At 33.7% G+C, this 19,615-nt stretch overlaps 1 protein-coding gene across 1 annotated transcript; it reads left to right on the forward strand.

Annotated features, from left to right (window-relative positions):
- Positions 1–16,709: 16,709 nt before the first annotated feature.
- LOC132610625 (putative F-box/LRR-repeat protein At5g02700) lies at positions 16,710–18,372 on the forward strand. The gene has a single exon (XM_060324942.1). It carries the CDS (start codon positions 16,852–16,854, stop codon positions 18,298–18,300), a length of 1,449 nt encoding a protein of 482 aa, XP_060180925.1. The 5' UTR covers positions 16,710–16,851; the 3' UTR covers positions 18,301–18,372.
- Positions 18,373–19,615: the final 1,243 nt, after the last annotated feature.

Below are 19,615 nucleotides of genomic sequence, written 5' to 3' on the forward strand. Positions count from 1 at the left end.
CTCTCCTCCAAAATGTCTGTTTATGCTTCTATATTTTTGGCAACTTTAAAATAATTATTTATATTTTACTTTAATTATTAGCTTTTATTAATACCGGCGTTTCATTATTCTATTGCAGTCACTAGCTGCTATTATTTTTGTTACTTATCCTTATCATTATTATTATTATTATTATTATTATTATTATTATTATTATTATTATTATTATTATTATTATTATTATTATTATTATTATTATTATTATTACTACTACCGTAATTTGCATTATAATCATTTCAGCATTTTTACCACCTTATGCATACGCATCGCATTTATTTTGCGCGGTTAAATAATAGCGTTTATTTACTGATATTATCGCACGACTATTACGACATCATATAATTTTATTTTTATCTGAGCACCAATAATTACATACTTTTATATTAAATAATATTTTGGCACCCGTTAATATACAATTAATTAAAGTAGGTCTTTTACTTAAATTTAGAAGCTCAAATTATTTCTCTCATTCAACCCATATTTTTAATTCATCTAACCCAAATTCAAGCCCAATCAACAATATTTTTCGGACCAGCCTACATGTTAATTCATTCGCCCAGCCCATTATTTTAACCAAATACCCAGTCCACTAAACCGGTGACCCGACCCGGCCCATGCGTATCAACTAATGAAACCAGTAGGGTTTCCTACCCCATTTCACTCAGCGCCGCACCCCCCCCCCCCCCTCTCTCTCCTCACCCCCCTCTATCTTCGTCGATACAATCTTTCCTTTCGACCATACAGGTTTTGCATGGACATTTCGGGGAAAGGGAGTTAATGACTCGTCCTTTCCCCGTCAGATAACAGTTTAGGGTAAGTCGTCGTCTTCCTCTTTCGTCTGTTTTGATCTGAACGGTTTTAATGGATTTTGGCCCTTTGCGAGTTCAAATCCGTCCCCTTTATCAGTCTCTTTTCGTTTTTCGGGTACAAATTTTTATGGTTTTTTGTCTAGTTCCCTTTTTATGATCTTGAGTAGGTCAAAATACCTGCAAATCCAAACGTTTGATTTCAGGTGGAGGTTTTGACCTAAAGATCCCACTTAAAATTTGAAAACCCTAGAAATCCCCCCTATAAATAATCGTTTATGTTAATCCATTAGGGAGAGTTTTGGAGCCGCCATCGAACCCCCCTAAAAATACAAGTTCTTTAGTCACCTAAATTCCCTAAAAAAAAAGAGTCTTAAGCCGCCCAAAAATTCCCTAAAGAATTAGTAATTTTTAGCAGTCATATTTTGATATCGATTCAAAAGACTAAGTCATTTTTGTTTTCGTTTGCCTCTGGAATTGTTATACCCTATTTTAACCTAAGTCAAAATAGTTTATAACATTCCGGTAATTCCGGAGTTATTTAAAGTTAAGGAGTCGCCACCTAATTATTTGTAGTGAATTAAGGCACCTAAGGTCAATTAAAGTAATTATCTAAAGTTGATTTTATTTTAAAGTCTACGAAACCGAAAGATCTGAGTAAGGGTTCAACTAACCTAGAGGGAAGGTATTAGGCATCCTCTAAGATCCATTAATAATGGTTAACCGACCGGACTTTATGTTAATTAATTAAGGCAAAAATGTGGATGCAACCTTTTACAACATTTAAGAAAACATCTTGTAAGAATTATTAAAGTTATAGATAGACATATAGTAATGCTATTTAAAATAGGACTTGTAAAAAATAATAATTTGTATGAAAGAGGTTAGTTGTAAACAAACTGAAGAAAACACAAGATGGTGCAATGTTTTATAAATATTTGGAGAAAGTAGGTTATGCCGACTAACAAATTTAAAAGCGTTATTGTATGATTAATATCGGTAAAGTTTAAATTTTTTATAGAAAGACTATTAGTTCAATGTAGATTATGTAAAGGTTGTTTTAACAAATACATGTTTCAAGTATTGAAAAAGAGCTAAAGTGAAAAAGTTATACACAGAACTAGTTTGCCTTTTTATTTCTCAAATAAGTTAACGTTTGTGTAAAAATTTGTAACGTTTTAAATTTCTAACATAGTAAGAGTGAATCTTGATTCTTTTAACTCAAAATATGTAGTCATGCTGTTTTGAAACTCAATTATTCTAATGAAAATATTGTAGATACTATAAATGGTTTAACATAAAAAGGAGGAATGAAACCTATGAACTAATTGTTAGTTTCTCTTTTAAATTATCTACCCATCGTACTAAAACTAACCCATTATTCCCACTAAGGTTTATTCTAGCAAAGAAAAACAAACCAAGCAAAGTACTAGTTGTACAATATAATTTAAATGCACAAAATAAGGATCAAATAAAATTAAATGGGCTAAACCCATTTCTGGAACTGCCGCGGTCTGTTCACTGTTGGGCTTCGGCCCAGTGATTTTATATGGACTGCTGCGAATGGGCTGACTCGAGAAGAGAGTTCCGTTGGGCTCTAGCCCAACGTTAAATGCGGAAGAGGACGAGTCCCTTGGACTCGTATGCGAGATGGTCATGCACAAAAAATGAAAAGAAAAGGATTAGTAAAGTGAGGATTTATAAGAGCTATACTTCAAATATATATAAAAAGACAAGCAACAACCGAAACTTAGATAAAAAAAACATCACATAAATAATGGCAGCCCAGATAGATTTAAATGACTAATGGAATAAAACCCAGCCCAATAACAGAACATAGAGAGAGGCAAGCCGTATATGAGATAAAATTTAAAGCAGACCGGTGGTTGTGTATGCAGGGTACAAAACGAAAAAAAAAAAAAAAAAAAAAAGAAACTGAAATATGTTCTGCCCGCCTCTTTTTTTTTTTTTAAAAGGGGCTGTTGGTTTGTAAAAATAGAGAATCATAGGCAAAGCAAAGAAAAAAAAAAGGGGGGGGGGGGGGGGGGGGGGGGCAGCCTAATGGATGGGATTCGCAGATGATTGCTTTAACTGAAGGGAATGGCAATATCTGAGGTTAAGAGGGAGAGTATTAAATTGAAAGAACATACATCCTTATCAAAATAGTGTTAAACAGGCACATCTAATGCAACCTATTTTGTATAACGATCTTTAACTAAAATAGAAGGGAAGAGAAACATACTAACAGCCAACATTGTTACTACACTTAGGCCAATGAACAATTTCAAGCACAAAAACAGTCAGCACTCGATCGAATAAGACGGGACTGTGATATTTCTTTTAGGCCTGCTAGCAAGCTGTAGTAATCTAGACCAAACTGAACATAACTTTCGTATTTATACAATGGGCAAACTCTTATATTATATCTCTTGATAATACTAACAGTTCACGGCTGATACAAATACCAACACCACAAACTTTGTTTTTAACATAGTTTCGACTCTTATTCACATTTAAACATGTTCAGAGATTGAGTTTCAACAAACTATAAGACCTCAAAGACTCTTTTTGAAGTGGTTGTAAGGAGAGAAAAACTGAAAACACACATGCTGTGCATCAAGATGAAGATGTTACACACTACTTCCACTATTTCGACACTTATGTAAATATAAAAAAAAACAGACAGAACTTCAACGTGAGTTTTAAAACCAGGAAAGTCGACTCAATGTTCTGGACGGGGACACAAGAAAAGCCATTTAATGCTAACTGATATCCAATAAAACCACTCATTCGAAACTCAAATTTTCATCTATGTTTAGAATGGTAAAGATTAGCATCACAGGTTCATTACAACTCCCTAAATAGAACTCTTATCAGATGAGAGTGAAAGAAGGGACCAAACTTGTATCAAGATTTTCTAATACGACATCAAATACTTTCGAATTCGAACATAATATTCAGCCAAGATTCAATTAACCATTAAACTGTAAAATGATGTCCTCATATTATGACAGCTATTAATAGATTGCCTTATTTTATTCAACCTATTATTTATCCGAAGTAAGATCAGGCAGTTAGACATATAAAAAAAACACATTAAAACTCAGGGAACAGATTGACAGGGGAAACCTAAAACTTCCACTTAGTTAACCCAGGCTCTGAAACAACTATATAGGAAAAGAACATGAAAGGGAAACTCACGCCGACATGATAATCATGCTCTCATGGACTCGACAAGAGATACAAGTAATAAAACCGATAAATAAATTTAACCACAAACAGGCCAGATATCATAACCTAAACAATATCGATTGCGTAAATCAAACTACTAGACTCAGATTTATATTTTATATTTAAACTTCATCAGTAACCAGAAACAGACACTGAAATTTCATGATACTTAACAAATAAAAAAAATCTGAAGGAAACCAACAGCCTCAACGCACAACAGAACATGAATACATCAGAAATTTAGACCTGAAGTAAAAGAAAATGCGCTGACCTTTTGTTGGTGCAGTGAAATGGGTGTCGATGGCCTCAAATCTACTCTCGAATGTTAGTATCCCCGAGTTTGCATATACTCGGATTCGAAACAACCGAGCCAAAGAGAATAAAATATTTGGTACTTTAAATTGATGTCAAGAAACGAAGAGACTGTTTTGTATTTCAGAGAATTCAAGCCGCTAAAAAAGAACTCGAAACAGAACGAAATTTGAACGAAATCCCAGATTTAGAGTAGTGAAAAAAAAAAATAGAAAATGTTGAGGGTAGTAAAGTATCCGTGGTTCTAAAACCTCTCGTAAGGGGTGTATTTATATGAAATGCATGCTGGGGTTAGGGTTCGAGTGAGCGGGAATTTGGGATCGAAATATTCAAAATTGAGTCAAACCCGTGATAATCCGAACGTTGAAATCCTTTCACGTCTATTGATTCGGATTTTATTCAAAAAAGGCTAAACTTTTCTCTGATTTTGGAGATTACTGCGTCTTGAAGCAAAAAAAAAGGAAACTCTCCTCTGTCGTCGACAGGGTGCGCAGATTAAGCAGACGTAGGGACAAATTTCTTTGCGTGGAAATGGAAAGACAAAGCTGTTCACGATGAAAGAGGGCTTAGGGTTTGCTAAAATGGGGATGAGAGAAGGTAGGAGAGACGAGAGGTGCGGCGGTTTGAAGGGGATTAGGTTTTGTTTGTCTTCAACCGGATGAAGGTTTTAAGGATAAGTGGGCCAGTCGGGTCGGGTGAAATAGCGGGTGTGGGCTGATCTGTTTTGGGCTGGCCGGGTAGGAAATAATGGGCTGCGGATTTTAAAAGGGGTAGTGGGCTGGTTTGGGCTCAAATGTTGGTCCGAAAATATGGGTCCTTCTTTCTTTATTTAAAATATTTTTGGGCTTCTAATTTAACAACTAGTACAATATATATTATGTGAAGACAAATAATAATTAGTATGTAGAAAGTAAAGGATTTAATAAAGTAAAATTAATTTAACGAGTACAAATCCTAAAATGAAACAATGACAAACCATTTAAAATTTATGATAAAGTAACACTAGTAATGTTGATAGTAGAATAGTAAAAAATAATGAAAACGAAAGTAACGATATTAATAGTAGTAGAAATAGAAAATAATAGTGAAAATAAAGTGTTTAGCTCGTTAATAAATCTAGGAAACCCAGGGAAATAAATTGGAATAATGGAGGGACGAAATTGGGTGTCAACAGGAATTATTTCGAGTCCGAGTGTATGCGAGTTCGATTTGTGGTGTTTCGAGGTAGATAGTAGATTCGAGGCCTCATTTCGCTGCACCCGAAGCAGGTGATTCTCCTCTCCCTTTTATGTTTTTTTTTAATTTTATTTTAGGTTTATTTGTTCTGTGTTAGTTCATTTTACTGCTTCTATGTGATCTGTGTATGTAGTCTAAATACCTGTATACGTGTTAGGATAGTCGGGTTCTGCGTATGAATCATATTCGTGTTCAATTTGACTTGGATAAAAGGAATAGGATTATGTGGAATAATTTACCTGGTTATAAAACATGCTAATCAGGTCAATAATGTTCTTATGTAGGACGACTAAGCTTGCCTGATATGTTAAGTTAGTTCAACATAGTTTAAGCCCTGCTATTTAAATCTTAAATATATTGATCCTATCTAGCTAAGCATGCTTAAATGTCTGGGTTCTTATTCATCACTGGTTGTTTATGTGGTTAGCCGCAACTAGTTGCTAGGCCAATGTATGTTCATTGTTTCATTTGTCGAAGAACTGTATCATGTCTAGCCTGACCTTTTTTAATAAAGATGATATACATTATTTTGGTTTGGTTGGTGAAACTGTGGTCATAGTCGAAGGAGAAAGACCCTCCTGTTTTGCTTAGTAATTGAATTGCCTAGCCTGCTTAAGTTAGTTTAATCCAATGAAGTTTTTATCCGATGAGTTATTGTTACAGCGAAGTATGATTGGATATTTGTTTGGCTTAGCCTAGTCAAAGTATGTTTTTATGTTATCCTAGCCTAAGTCTATCCATGTTCAAGCATATGTAGAATATCCTGTTATGGTTAATCATGGTTTATATGTCATATGTGTGTTGTGAATTAGTTAGTGACTGCATAGTGAATGTCTGGTCTTTTAGAATCCGCTGTTTGTCCTGCTCGAGCTTAAACTGAATACCATTGGGCATGAAATCTGCTTCTTAAAGATGAAAAAGACCATTATCCTTCTCCGTTTCTAAAGTTAAGTCGAGTGCAGTCTAGTTTAAGCGTGAAGTTTGTTATCTGACCCTATACTGGACCTTAAAATGAGTCAGAGGACTTCTGAAATCGACATCTTATAGCATGAATGGGTCTGTTTGGTGATTCTGTGTCCATACAACTCTTATATGTTTGTGCATTATAAATATAATGTATTGGATTATGTTTATTTAGGTATATTACTAGTATACTTTTACTGAAACACGTTAATGGGGAGGTTAGATTGGTCATCATGGATTAAGCCTGAACCCTCCCCGGTGTTAGCCATGCCTGGGATTCATGAAATCCCTTGGAACTTGGGCAACATCGGGAAGACGGGGGCGAAAAGTTTCCAATATTAACTGTCTAGACATCCTTAGGAATGTGTATACGCGAAGTATACTCAAATATACGTAATATATACATAAATTACTTATTCTGAAAACTGGAATTGCTCTACTGTGTTTTGGGCCAGCTTCATTTTTTTTTCTTTGTGTTTGACACGTTTCTGGGCCTGCTCCCCTCTTCATGACTGTTATCATTTCAATCAGCCTTGTGCATATTTTATTGAACTGCTTTATTTGGTATTTGGGGCCTCATTGCCCATTTAATCTGATTTCATATGGCCTAAATTTCGGTTGCAAGCTCTCGTTTTTGGGCTTGAACATTTTTTTCTCTAAGTGTCCTTTTATTGTGTATGTGCTAATTCAAGCTGTATACTTAGTTTCTTTGTTTAGGCCTTAGTCTTTTATTATATACTAATCCTTTTCTTTCGTTTTTATGCATGACTATCGCGTATGAGTCCGAGGGACTCGTCTCCTACCGCATTCGGAGTTGGGCTAAAAGCCCAACATGACCTCTCTCCTGTCCAGCCCCTGTCCACGGCAAAAATAGAAAAAACATAAAATTCTGGGCCAAAGCCCAATAGACAGGAACAGCAACAGCAGATCCACAACAATCGGCCTAAATGGACCGATTCATTTAATTTTGGTTACTGGGCCAAAGCCCAACAGCAGCATGATCATCGCAGTGGTCTTTAAAATGGGCTGAGCCCATTTAATTTTATTTACGCCTCTATTTGTTTTTGTGCATTTAATTTGTATTATTCGACTAACCCTTTACTTTGTTTTTGTTTTCTTAACTTAGATGACTTCTAGTAAATTAGTAGGGTTTAGTTTTAGTAATGGGTAGTTAATTTAAGATTTCATTCTCTCTTTCTTTATGTTGAAATTATTTATAGCATCTATAATATTTTTTTTATATTAGAATAATTGATTTTCAAAATAGCATGACTACATATTTTGAGTTAAAATAATCATGATTTATTCTTACTATCTTAGAGAATTCAAACGTAATGGATAGGCTAATATGAACTCAAGTATATGTTTGTAAACAAATTTTCAAGATTTATCCAAATCGTATATATTTTTAGCTAAGCATAGTTAATAAGAAATAATAAAAAGGATAAAGAAAATTCTCATTAGCTATTTTTGTATTTTGTTTATACTCCTAAAATGTAAAAATCAATTAATATCTCGCCATTTGAGTTACTTCAAGTATTTATAAAAACGCTGCACAAACCTGCATTTTCTTTACTTATATGCAAATTAGTATATAGTTTCTGCAAGTCTTATTTTAAATAACATTTTTATTTAAAGCCTTAGCAATATTTATAAGTCAATTTTAAATAGCATTATTACATTTTCATTTAAAGCTTTAGCAACATTCTTAAGTCTTATTTTAAATAGCCTTGTTATTTAAAGCCTTAGCAATATTTATAAGTCTTATTTTAAATAGCATTATTATATCTTCCTTTAAAACCTTAGCAACATTTACAAGCCAATTTCTTAAAATTTAAATGTTCCATTTGCATCTTTAACTTTAATTAATTAACCTAAGTTTGACCGGTAAACCGTAGTTAACAGATTCTAAAGGATGCCTAACCCCTTCCCTTTAGGATAATCTAGAACCCTTACCTAGAATCACGCTAATTAAGCAGACCATTAACGGAGGTTTAGTTAGGCTTTACCTTAGTTAATAAATTAGGTGTCCTAATTCACCATTAAATTAATTAGGTGGCGACTCCTTAAAATAAAACAAATAGGGATCACCAATATGTTGTACTCGATTTGACCCGTTTAAATGGGGTATAACAATTACTATACTTGTTCTATGCTAGCGTCTTTGCGGAATAACAAACTGCATGTAAGTACAGGACACGCGATATTTTATATGGAAACAACACGGCTCAAAAGGTGATGAAAATCACGACCCACAGACCTGTAGGATTTGCTCAACAACTTCACTACAACAATGAGCCAACTCTAAGTTACAATTACAACCTCTTTAACCTATCCTACACTCAACCTTGCTACCCAACCTATGACTAGCAAGCTATCTCCAAGTAGTAAACTTCTACTTGGAGTTACAGTATTTTGTATCTACTTTTTATGCTTCTTAATAAGCGGATAAAGATACAACTCGATAAACCAACCTAATACACAAATCAGAACTGAGAAACATTATTCAGCAAAACAGTTATATTGATCTTTCTCTGTATAATAGGGACGCAACCCTGGATTCTTGAATATGCTGGATATATCTTTTGACAGCACAATGTTCTGAATTCTCTCTTTGAGGGTGCGCAAACTTCTTCTAGGAAAGACCTGGGTATTTATAACATTATGCTCCGCGGGTCGACACATAAAAAACCTTTGCTAGTCGGTCAATGACACGCACGTAAGGTTTGTGTAGTATTTGGATTCTTGACTTGTTGAGTCCGCTTCTAATACGTGTAGAAAGCTTACTAATCCCTATAAATATGGCAAGGAAATCTGCATCTTGACCACCAAGTTCTTTCCATAATTGCAAATCCTAGTTGTTGTAGGACTTGCCCATGGACATCTTCACGAACCTGTTTCATCCATCTGGTTCGTCTGCCTCTGAATCTCTGCGGTTTGAGATAGAACATGTTCATGTACCTGTTCCACCAATCTTATTCATTCTTCATCTACAGTTGAACTGCTTCTGAAATATTGGCTGGAACATACTGACAACCTTGTTTTATATATCTGTATAGCTCTGTGTTTGCAACTGGTCATGCATTTATGTATTGCTGGGCAAATCATGTCTTCAACATAGACTCATTCATTGATTCTGATTTTGTTCTTGCTCTGTGTTGGAACATGTTTGCAGACCTGGTTCTTCTGTTAACCTGATTCACATGCCTTGTCTGCAAACTCTTTAGCTGAACAATTTCTTCATTCTGAACATTGTCTTCTGAGTCTGATTCACTTCACCTCTCATCTTCAACATTATCTCACCACTGCTGGTTATTCATCCACTGCACCTGAGTCCTCTAATGTACTTGATGACTCCTTTGTATAGAACAATTTGCATATTTGTTCTACCCTTTCATTGAACTACTTTTAGGACTGAGTCTGTGTTCATCCTCTTCTTTGCTCTGCATGCGCCTTTGTGATTGAGCCTCTATGTTGACGGTTCATACTGCTCTCTGAACTAATTTTTACAATGCACTTGTCTTTGCACACATATTTTGTTGTTCACGTGTCGACATTTTCCTCTGGTGCTATATTGGAATGGAACATGTCCTTGGACCTGTTCTTACCATCATGTGTTGGCTGCTTCTTTAGGCCTTTTATATTGTTTGAAACTTCTACTTCACTATGTTCCTTCAAATGCTTGCCCACACCTTATATCAACATTGTATGTTATCACTGTGCTTTCTTGCTTGGAACTTTCACCATGCCTTTAGGCTGGTTTACTTTTACTTGTTCAGGTCCTTGCTTTGTCAATCATTACCACATATATCTAAACCTGGTTTATTTACTTTGGGTTTACTTTGTCAATCATAAAAAATACACACTTGGTTGTATGCCAGCAAGAGTAATAATAGTATCATTTAAAGGTGTCAAAATGAGCCCAAAGCTAAATCACCCACCCAACTCCCCCAGATTTTTATAGTTGGGCTCAAGATAATTTAAAACTGGGCTAGATCGTAACACATTTTAAAATGATTGTCAGCTTAGCCCAGTTTAATCACCAGCTTCAACCCGCTTTCTGTCTTCATTAAGTCAAGCATGACCCATTTACCCCACGAGTCCGGAACCTAAATGATCCAAAAAAAGAAGGAATGAACCAAATACCCCAAGAAAAAAAAGTGGTACGAAAGTACCTTTAACGCAGCTTTTTTATGCGTTATATAAAAGTGAGTTAACGTCCCCTGTTAAAATCCGTTACTCGAATTTTCTTTTTAAAAAAAAAAAAAAACTAAATTACATAACACACTATTTTAGTGCGCTATGCAAGAAGCCTAACTTAGACCCTGTGAATTTACTTAACTAATCCAACATCCAACTGTATCCATCTCAAAAACTATGCAAAAGTTTACATCTTTTAAAATATTTATAATACTCCTCCGTTCACTGTTACTTGTCCAGTATTCTAAAAGTACATTTTCACTTTTACTTGTCACTTTTAGCATATTAAGAGAAGATGATTTTTTCCCCTATTTTACCCATAGTAGTAATTACTCATTTCAAATCATTTTCAAGTCCATTAAAAATTTACATCAATTAATATGAATATTGTGATAAATTATGCATTTTATTTATTATTTCTTAAGGAATGTACAAAGTTTTGGACAAGTAAAAGTGAACGGAGGGAGTATTAATTTATCTTCTAATACTATAAGAATCTTTTAACAAGTTGTTACCAAGGTATGTATTCTCTTATCTCTTGATATTTATGAAAAACATTTATTCTTATAGGAAGTATTTATTCTCTTGCTTTTTAATAATTATCTTTTACCAAATTATTTATCCTCTTGTTCATTGGCTTGTTTTTTTTTTTCCGTAATTAATGTTCATTTAGCTAATTCTAAAAACAATCTAAGTCTAAGATCTATTTACCGATATAAATAAATAATTTGTATTATAAGTGACGATTAATTACACTTAATACTAATGTAAATAAGAATTAATTCGAGGTACATACCTTGTATTTTAAAATAGAACATTTACACCACTTATACTGTGAAAATCCTACCTTTGATTTTAAAATACAAGGGTGTATCTCAAATTAACTCTTATTACATGAGTATTTAATGGAAAGATAACTAGAATTTTAACGTATTTGGCAAAAAAAATAATCTAAAAAATCTTAATTACAGTGATGTATTCCTAATTTTCAAACAAAAAACTTAATTTCTTAAGAAATATTACGCAAATAACACTTTATCGGAATAAATAATTTTTCAATAATTTTAAAGTGGAAGAATAAATAAACTAAAGATGAGGAATTCTTACATAATAAAATATTATAACTAAATTAACTTGCCGCTTAATGTGCGAGAAAGTTAATAACAATAGTTGGCGTATTTTATTATTAAGTAATTTGTGTTATTTATAATTTTAATTTATCTTTTAATAAATACATTTAGTTACGATTATACCTCATAGAGAGTGTATGTGCATGATTCTCATAGTATAAATGGTGTAAATGTTCAATTTTTAAATGCAAGGGGTGTATCTCAAATTAATTTTTATTGCATGAGTATTTAAATAATTAACCCTCAATTATAATAGAAAATTGTTTACTTTTGTCGGTGGTAAAAAGATCATAGACTCGATTGTTTTTAGAGTTAGCTAAACAAACACTAACTAAGAACAGGGAGCAACAAGTCGATGAACAAGAGGTTAAAAAATTTGTTAAAAAATATAATTATCAAAAAATAAGAGAATAAATATTTTTTATAAGAATAAGTACTTTTTCATAAATATCAAAGATACGAGAATAAAAATTTGTTAAAAGGTTCTTATGGTATCAAAACATTAAATTAATATTATAAATATTTTAGAAAAAATTAATGTTATAAATATTTTAGGAAATTTGATTTGCTACCAAAAAAAAAAATATTTTAGAAATGGAAACTTTTGCATAGTAATGAATGGATACACTAATTGTAATATTACTATATATAATAAGTGGCAATGTAATGAATTTTGTAGGCCTTAGTTAGTTCTCAACTTTCTTGTTGGAGAGTTTGCTAACCAAATGATTTGCAATTTCAATTTTGCCCTTGTATTTGATTTTTATTGCATATATATTAAAGTATATTTTCAATAAATCTAGACACTTCCAAACTTATTTTGGTAATACATGATCCCTCAAATTAACTTTTTGTTACTATTATATATAAGAGCAAATGTGGGGATTTTTGTAGTCCTCACAATAATTTTCAAAATTTTTAAAAACTTTTTAATTAACTACTTTTAGGTCCTAATCTTATTTATTTAAGTCAATTTTTTTGCTTTTTATTTTTAAGGTCTACTTTTCAAAAGCTATCGAACCTGGGGATTTTTGTAGTCCTCACAATAATTTTCAAAATTTTTAAAACTTTTTAGTTAATTACTTTTAGGTCCTAATCTTATTTATGTAAGTCAATTTTTTTGTTTTTTTATTTTTAAGGTCTACTTTTCAAAAACTATCGAACCTCGTACCTCATTTTTCATGTTCTTTGGTTTTCTGATTGGTGCTTGATATTTGCATTTGAGCCCAATTAATCTAAATAATTCGCACTGTATCGCGCTTATCGGGAGGAGCCTTCCTCCAAAGATTTTTTCCATATCCATGTTCGAACCCCTAATCCCTAATTAAGAGAGAAGCAACTCCATCCGCTGCACAAGTTAAAGTATGTATTTGTCTTAAAAGTTCATTAACTATGTATAGATTATTTATTTGGAACTAAATAACTTCAGAAAATTAGGATACATAAGTTATAAATGTCAAATTCTGGCTCCACATTTGATTTGAAGTAAATAATTTCATCAAAATGGAAGTTAAAATATTAAAGGAGTGGAATGAAAATTTTGCTTTCATATAACTACCCACTTGCAGGACTACAATGGGTATATGATTGTTGTTGTTGTTGTACACTTGTACTAACACAAATTATATTTTCTTTAGTTAAAATATCTACTTTTATATCTTGAGTTTGGGCCCGGGCTCAGCACGGGCCTCACATAACTAGTATAAGTATACATGACACGGCCAATTTAGCAAATTGCCCTGGTTACATAGCGCACTATTAAATAGTGCGTTATGTAATTTTTATTTTTTTTATTTAAAAAAAAGAAAATTAGGGTAACGGATTTTAACAGGGGACGTTAACTCACTTTTATATAACACATAAAAAAGTTGCGTTAAAAGTACTTTCGTACCACTTTTTTTTTTTGGGGTATTTTGGTTCATTGCTTTTTTTTTTTTGGGTCATTTAGGTTCCGGACTCCGCTTACCCCACCTACCACCCCCGCACCCTACCCCACCCTCCAAAAAAAAAAATTTTAAAAAAAGTTTTAGAAGTTTTTTTTTTTAAACCCCCCCCCCCCCCCCCCCCCCCCCCCTCCCTCCAAGCTTTTTTAAAAAAAGTTTATAAAAGCTTCTTCTTTGTTTTGAATTTTTACACCCCCACGCCCTTGCGACCTACCCGCCACCACCCTCCAAAATCTTTTATACTTTTTTTATCCAAATTGGCCGGGTCATGATCCAATCCGGTTTTTAGCCCATTTCAACCCAACCCATTTTAGCCCAAAGTAAATTTGGGCGGGTCATGACCCAACTCGATTTTCAGTACAGCCCATTTTAACCTCTCCAATTTCAGGCCAACCGCCCATTTGACACCCCCTAGTATCATTGATATCTACTTCTCTGGATCACTACACTCTATCAAGTTGCCTCTGTGACAACTTAGTTGTTCAACTTTAGTACCCTAAGTTTTATATCTAGCTTAAAATTCTTAAAGTTACTTAAATATCTGGCCGCGCTATGTGGCTAAAGTTGAGTAATCTTTTAAGTAGTGATTTTTTGGTTTAAGTTGAAAAGATTCTTTGTTCTGATTTTCTCGCAGTTCTGTTTTGTTATCTGAAGTACCCTTCCACTACAGTGAAATCCTATCTCTTGCATGTAGACGCTAGACAGAATAAAGGATTCATTCAGTCACAAACTGCAATACCTGATCAATCCTTGACCAATTCAGACTTGAAAGCTTGTTATAATTTTACATAATATAAGACATGCTACTATCGTTTCATAATGTATTGTTTTATAATATACTGTATTGTATTGTTGTGTGGATATAAGTTACAACATAAAATGTGATATACACAGTTAAATCTTAAACCAGGATTTTAATCTGGTAAATTACATTACGAGATTATATTGCTTAATAAAAAAACTTACCTTATGCAAATTATAATCTCCATAACTGAAACTTAGTTAATTACAACACGAAAAACTAAACAAAGATTGTCATGGACAAAAATATGTACCTGTAGGCTGTAGTATCGACAGGGGTGAACCCACGTACTGTGTTCCGAATACTCGAGCACCCATTGACCAAGACGCGAACTATATATATTTATATAAACATTTCTGAAAAAATGACAGGGGCGAACCCACGTACTGTGTTCCGAATGCTCGAGCACCCATTGACCAAGACGTGAACTATATATATTAAATATAAACATTTTTGAAAAACTGACAGGGGCGAACCCACGTACTGTGTTCCGAATGCTCGAGCACCCATTGACCCAGACGCGAACTATATATATTTATATAAACATTTCTAAAAAAATGACAGGGGCAAACCCACGTATTGTGTTCCGAATGCTCGAGCACCTATTGACTCGAAAGCGAACTATATATATTTATATAAAAACTTCTGAAAAAATGAATAGAAGAGTTGAGTAGCACCCATCAAACAAAAGTTGTGGTAGGTGCTTTGGTGGAGAGCTAGAATTGAAGGGCGTGATGGACTTGGCCTGGGATCAATTACCAAGTTACACAAAATTTAAGAGCTCCTGCCTTTTTTCTCCCATACAGCTTTTTCTTTCTTTATTGGTTTTCCTTTTAGTTTTAGTTTTACTTTGTTTTAACTTAGAAATTCTTAATGTTTCTTCCCCGGACTTCTCCTTCTTTTTCTCCATTATAGATTCTTCTTTTGTTCACTTTTTCGTTCAGTTTTTTTTTTTTTTTTTTTTTTTTTTTTTAATCTTTTTAATGTGTTTTTAACGTTTCTTATTGTGTTCAAATAATTCTACGCTTATATGGTAGCAAAGCTTTATGATCAGAGCAACTTTACTCTAAAGGGAGCTTAGCACCCACGACCTTAAAATTCTGGGTCCGTCACTGAGTATCGAAACAAGGGCAATAACCTGAGCAAATAAAATGGTTAACTAAAATTAGCAAAAGGTAGATGGAGATAAAGATACAGAAAGAAAAAGAGGGCGAAACAAAACATAAAGTTTGCCGAGGGGAAGAATGAAGACGTAGGCTATTTAGCTGGAGTTAAACAATAAAAAATAAGATAAAGGATAAAATAGGATTATAAAATAATAAGCAAGGATATAATTGAAAAGAGAAATAAGGTAACGATACAACCGCACCATGGGTCGTTATATAAAATTGGATTTTTCATTGTTACGTAATGATGAATTTAATAATACGATACAATAAATTAAAATTAAGTAACAATCAAAACAACCATTGTATTTGTAGTAACAATACAATATGATACAATAGTGCAACTATTATGTGTGTTTCGAAAATAAAGTATAGTGAATTAACTCAACCGTATGACCGAGACGATTGGGATGATTTCGAAAAGCATACTTTGGTTATACACAATTTAGTGCTTTAATAATTAATCAAAACTCATATAAATTACCCGATAAGAATGAATACTTATTTAGTAAAAATGTGTTTTGAATATATACTAGTCTCTCTGTTCACTTTTACTTATGCAGTATTTCAAAAATAGATTTTCACTTTTACTTGTCACTTTTAGCATATCAAGATAAGACAATTTTTTTTCCAGTTTTATCCATAGTATAAATTACCCACTTCAAATCATTTTTCAAATCCAATAAAAATATGCACTAATTAATATGAGTACATTAGTAAATTATACACTTCATTTATTATTTCTTAAATAGCGTGAAAAGTCTAAAGTAGACAAGTAAAAGTGAACGAAGGGAGTACAAAACAAGTATGATCGTTTTAAAGTTCTCGCGTACAATCATGGTCCGAGGACGAGAGAAGAATTGAGTGTATTTAGAATTTTATTTGCCTATTGAAAAGCTAACAGAAGGCGATTAAATTATGTACACCCTTTTAAAATTAGGATTCCTACAATATATAGGGTTTTATTTTACGTAACCTATATATTTGCAGAATCTGTATCATCGCAGCCTCCAAGCCACGACCATGAGGAAAGCTAATGGGAGAAAGAAGAAGAATTGTACGACCATAACATTGGACGTATTGCCTGACTGCCTCATTTACAAAATACTCTCTTATCTTCCTTTTAAAGAAGCAGCCCAGATGAGCATTCTCTCGAAAACATGGCTGCAAGCCTGGTTGATTCATCCCAACTTGGAATTCACACTTCCTTATCTCAAAGTAGTGGATAGTTTCATGGAGAGATATAGGGACGGGAAGATCCCTATAGAAAAATTTGAATTATCAGACTCTGCAGGCTCCTCTCAAGGTTTCCCTTCAATTGATAAATGGATTGACATTGCACTTCAGAATGGTGTAAAATATCTTGTCTTTAAAGTTGCTAGCATTTCGTTGCCTATTTTCACAATCTTGGCAGCTAAATCTTTAAGAGAATTGGTTCTAGAGGGTTGTACTCTTAATATGCCTGTTTCGTTAACTAGCGGTATCGCGAATTGCGATTCTTTGAGAAAGCTTTCTCTATCTTGTGTAAGTTTAGATGAACACATGCTTCAGACTTTGCTAAGTAGCTGTCCTTTGATTGTCAATTTCATCCTCAAGGATTGTGATGGGTTGGAAAAGATTGAGTTGTTGAATCTTCAAAAAATCAAGTCAGTTTTCATTTCGACACAAAGAAACCTTCCTGTTAAAATCCGAGCACCAACTCTTGAACACCTGTCTTATTCTGGTTATTTATCGGATGAATTGGATGTTGTTGAATGTCAGAATCTGATTTTTTTAGATGTATCATATGTGTTGACATCTGATGGATTTCTGCAGCACCTTATTTCTAGATTTCAATCCCTAAAGGTCTTGAAGATTCAGTATTGTGGGGACAATTTGGAGATCGATTCTCCAAATTTGGTATCATTTGAGTATGTGAGAGATCAAATTCCCGAACATAAAATTGTGATAGAGTCAAGAAAACTGAAGCACTCAAAAATTGTTCTTCACTGCTACGACTATTTAAATGATGCATGGTTTTGTAAGTTGAGGAAGTTTCTATCAAATTCGACCTCATGGTCTCAAGTGTCCCTCTATTTTCCGAAATGCAATGAGATCAACATGAAAGATTTGCAACTGCACCACAGAGTTGCTACCCCACAGGTAGACATTTTAAATGTCAATATTCTATGGCAGAATGCGCAGTGCCCAACGTTTGTGGATGCTTTGCTATGGAGTTGTCATCCTAGGAGACTCAACCTACACTCAAGTATTAAAATGATTACATGCTTCATCTGTCGTTTAATGTATATGAAGAATTCAAGTCAGTCTTTTTCTCAAAGAAGCAAGCCTTGGCATAGTCATCAATTAATGGAAATAAAAGTTTTTGATGGGAAAAATCAGCCACTGCAACTCAGAAATGGGGAGCTAGCAATAAGCACCCTTACGGATTGGAAGGAAGTTTCTTTTTTATTAGATTGGCAATGCAGTTAATTTATCATTATTTCAAATTGAATGCACTTATTCATTTCTAAAGTTTATTAATCTGTTTGTCAGTATAGATTTTGTTTTTTTTTACATCTAGCTTTAAATTCTTGCACTTTCCAAAATATCTAGCCGCACTACGTGGCCCATAGTTAAGCAGTCTATTAAGGACTGGATAATTATGCTGAAGTTGAATCATAAGATTCTTTATTCGGACTCTCATAATTCCATTACGTTATCAGAAGCACCCTTCAACTATGGTGATATTCTTTCCTCTTACACGTGCTATGCCATTTGTCAGTGATCAGTTAATGTAACTACATTCTTTCTAACAATTATGTCACTGGTAGTGTTAATTTAGGTTTAAAAAAAAAATAACTGAGCAATCTCAAGATACCAATAGATTTTTGTAGACATGGATTTGAAGGTCTGTGATCAGATATATCAATGTCTCAATCCTTGATCGAAGCAGTTGGCTCTTTATGGTAAAAAAAGCCTTAACTGCCTCAACTTTTCTCATCTCTGAGAGTATTGCCACCATATAGTGGCCAAGTACAATACTTATCTACTGTGAGGTTGGCGTTCTGATGTACGCATGATGTGAGTCAATTCTTTTGTGCAATTGTATATATATAATTTACGCCTTAAGGAGGCGTGGCCTTTTATTTCATCAACAAAAGATGTACAAAAGGCAGAGGTTAAAGCAATAAGCAAACCTCTGCAGAATTACATAAGCCCATCTGCTTACTGTAGCTTGCAAAACAGAGAGTAAACTTCTCCACTCTAAATACAGCTAACAACAAAAAGAGGCCTTATGCAAGTATGTTCCTCCTCTGTTTATGCCTTATGGAGGCCATATTCTCTTTGTCCAATGAGTATGCCACTGCAGCTTGGTTAGGCAGGTCCTTGCTATCATAGAATTGTTGTTCATCTTCTTCTATGCTTCATTTGGCCAATGCATCCGCAACTTGATTCGCTTCTTTATAACAATGTTGAACAATGTTGGTTGTCTTAGCAGCATCCGTTTAATAATATCAATGGAATCCTGAAGTTGCCAGGCTATCTTGCTCTTACCCTTCACCATATTGATAATGACTAGGGAGTCACTTTCCAGAATAATATTTTGAAGACTTTCTGAGGTACACCATTGTAAACCATAAATTATAGCTTTTGCTTCTGCAATGTTACTGCTTCCTTTTCCCAAGTTTTTAGCATATGCCATAATGATATGACCATTACTATCTCTTATAACACCTCCTGCTCCAATAGAATCATCATTGCTACGACTGCCATCAGTGTTGAGCTTTGTCCATCCCACAGGAGG

This window comes from Lycium barbarum, chromosome 9 (assembly GCF_019175385.1).
Source record: "Lycium barbarum isolate Lr01 chromosome 9, ASM1917538v2, whole genome shotgun sequence".
Classification (NCBI taxonomy): Eukaryota; Viridiplantae; Streptophyta; class Magnoliopsida; order Solanales; family Solanaceae; genus Lycium; species Lycium barbarum.

Coding starts and splice junctions, on each gene's coding strand:
- LOC132610625 (XM_060324942.1), top strand. CDS start 16,852: ATGAGGAAAGCTAATGGGAGAAAGAAGAAGAATTGTACGACCATAACA.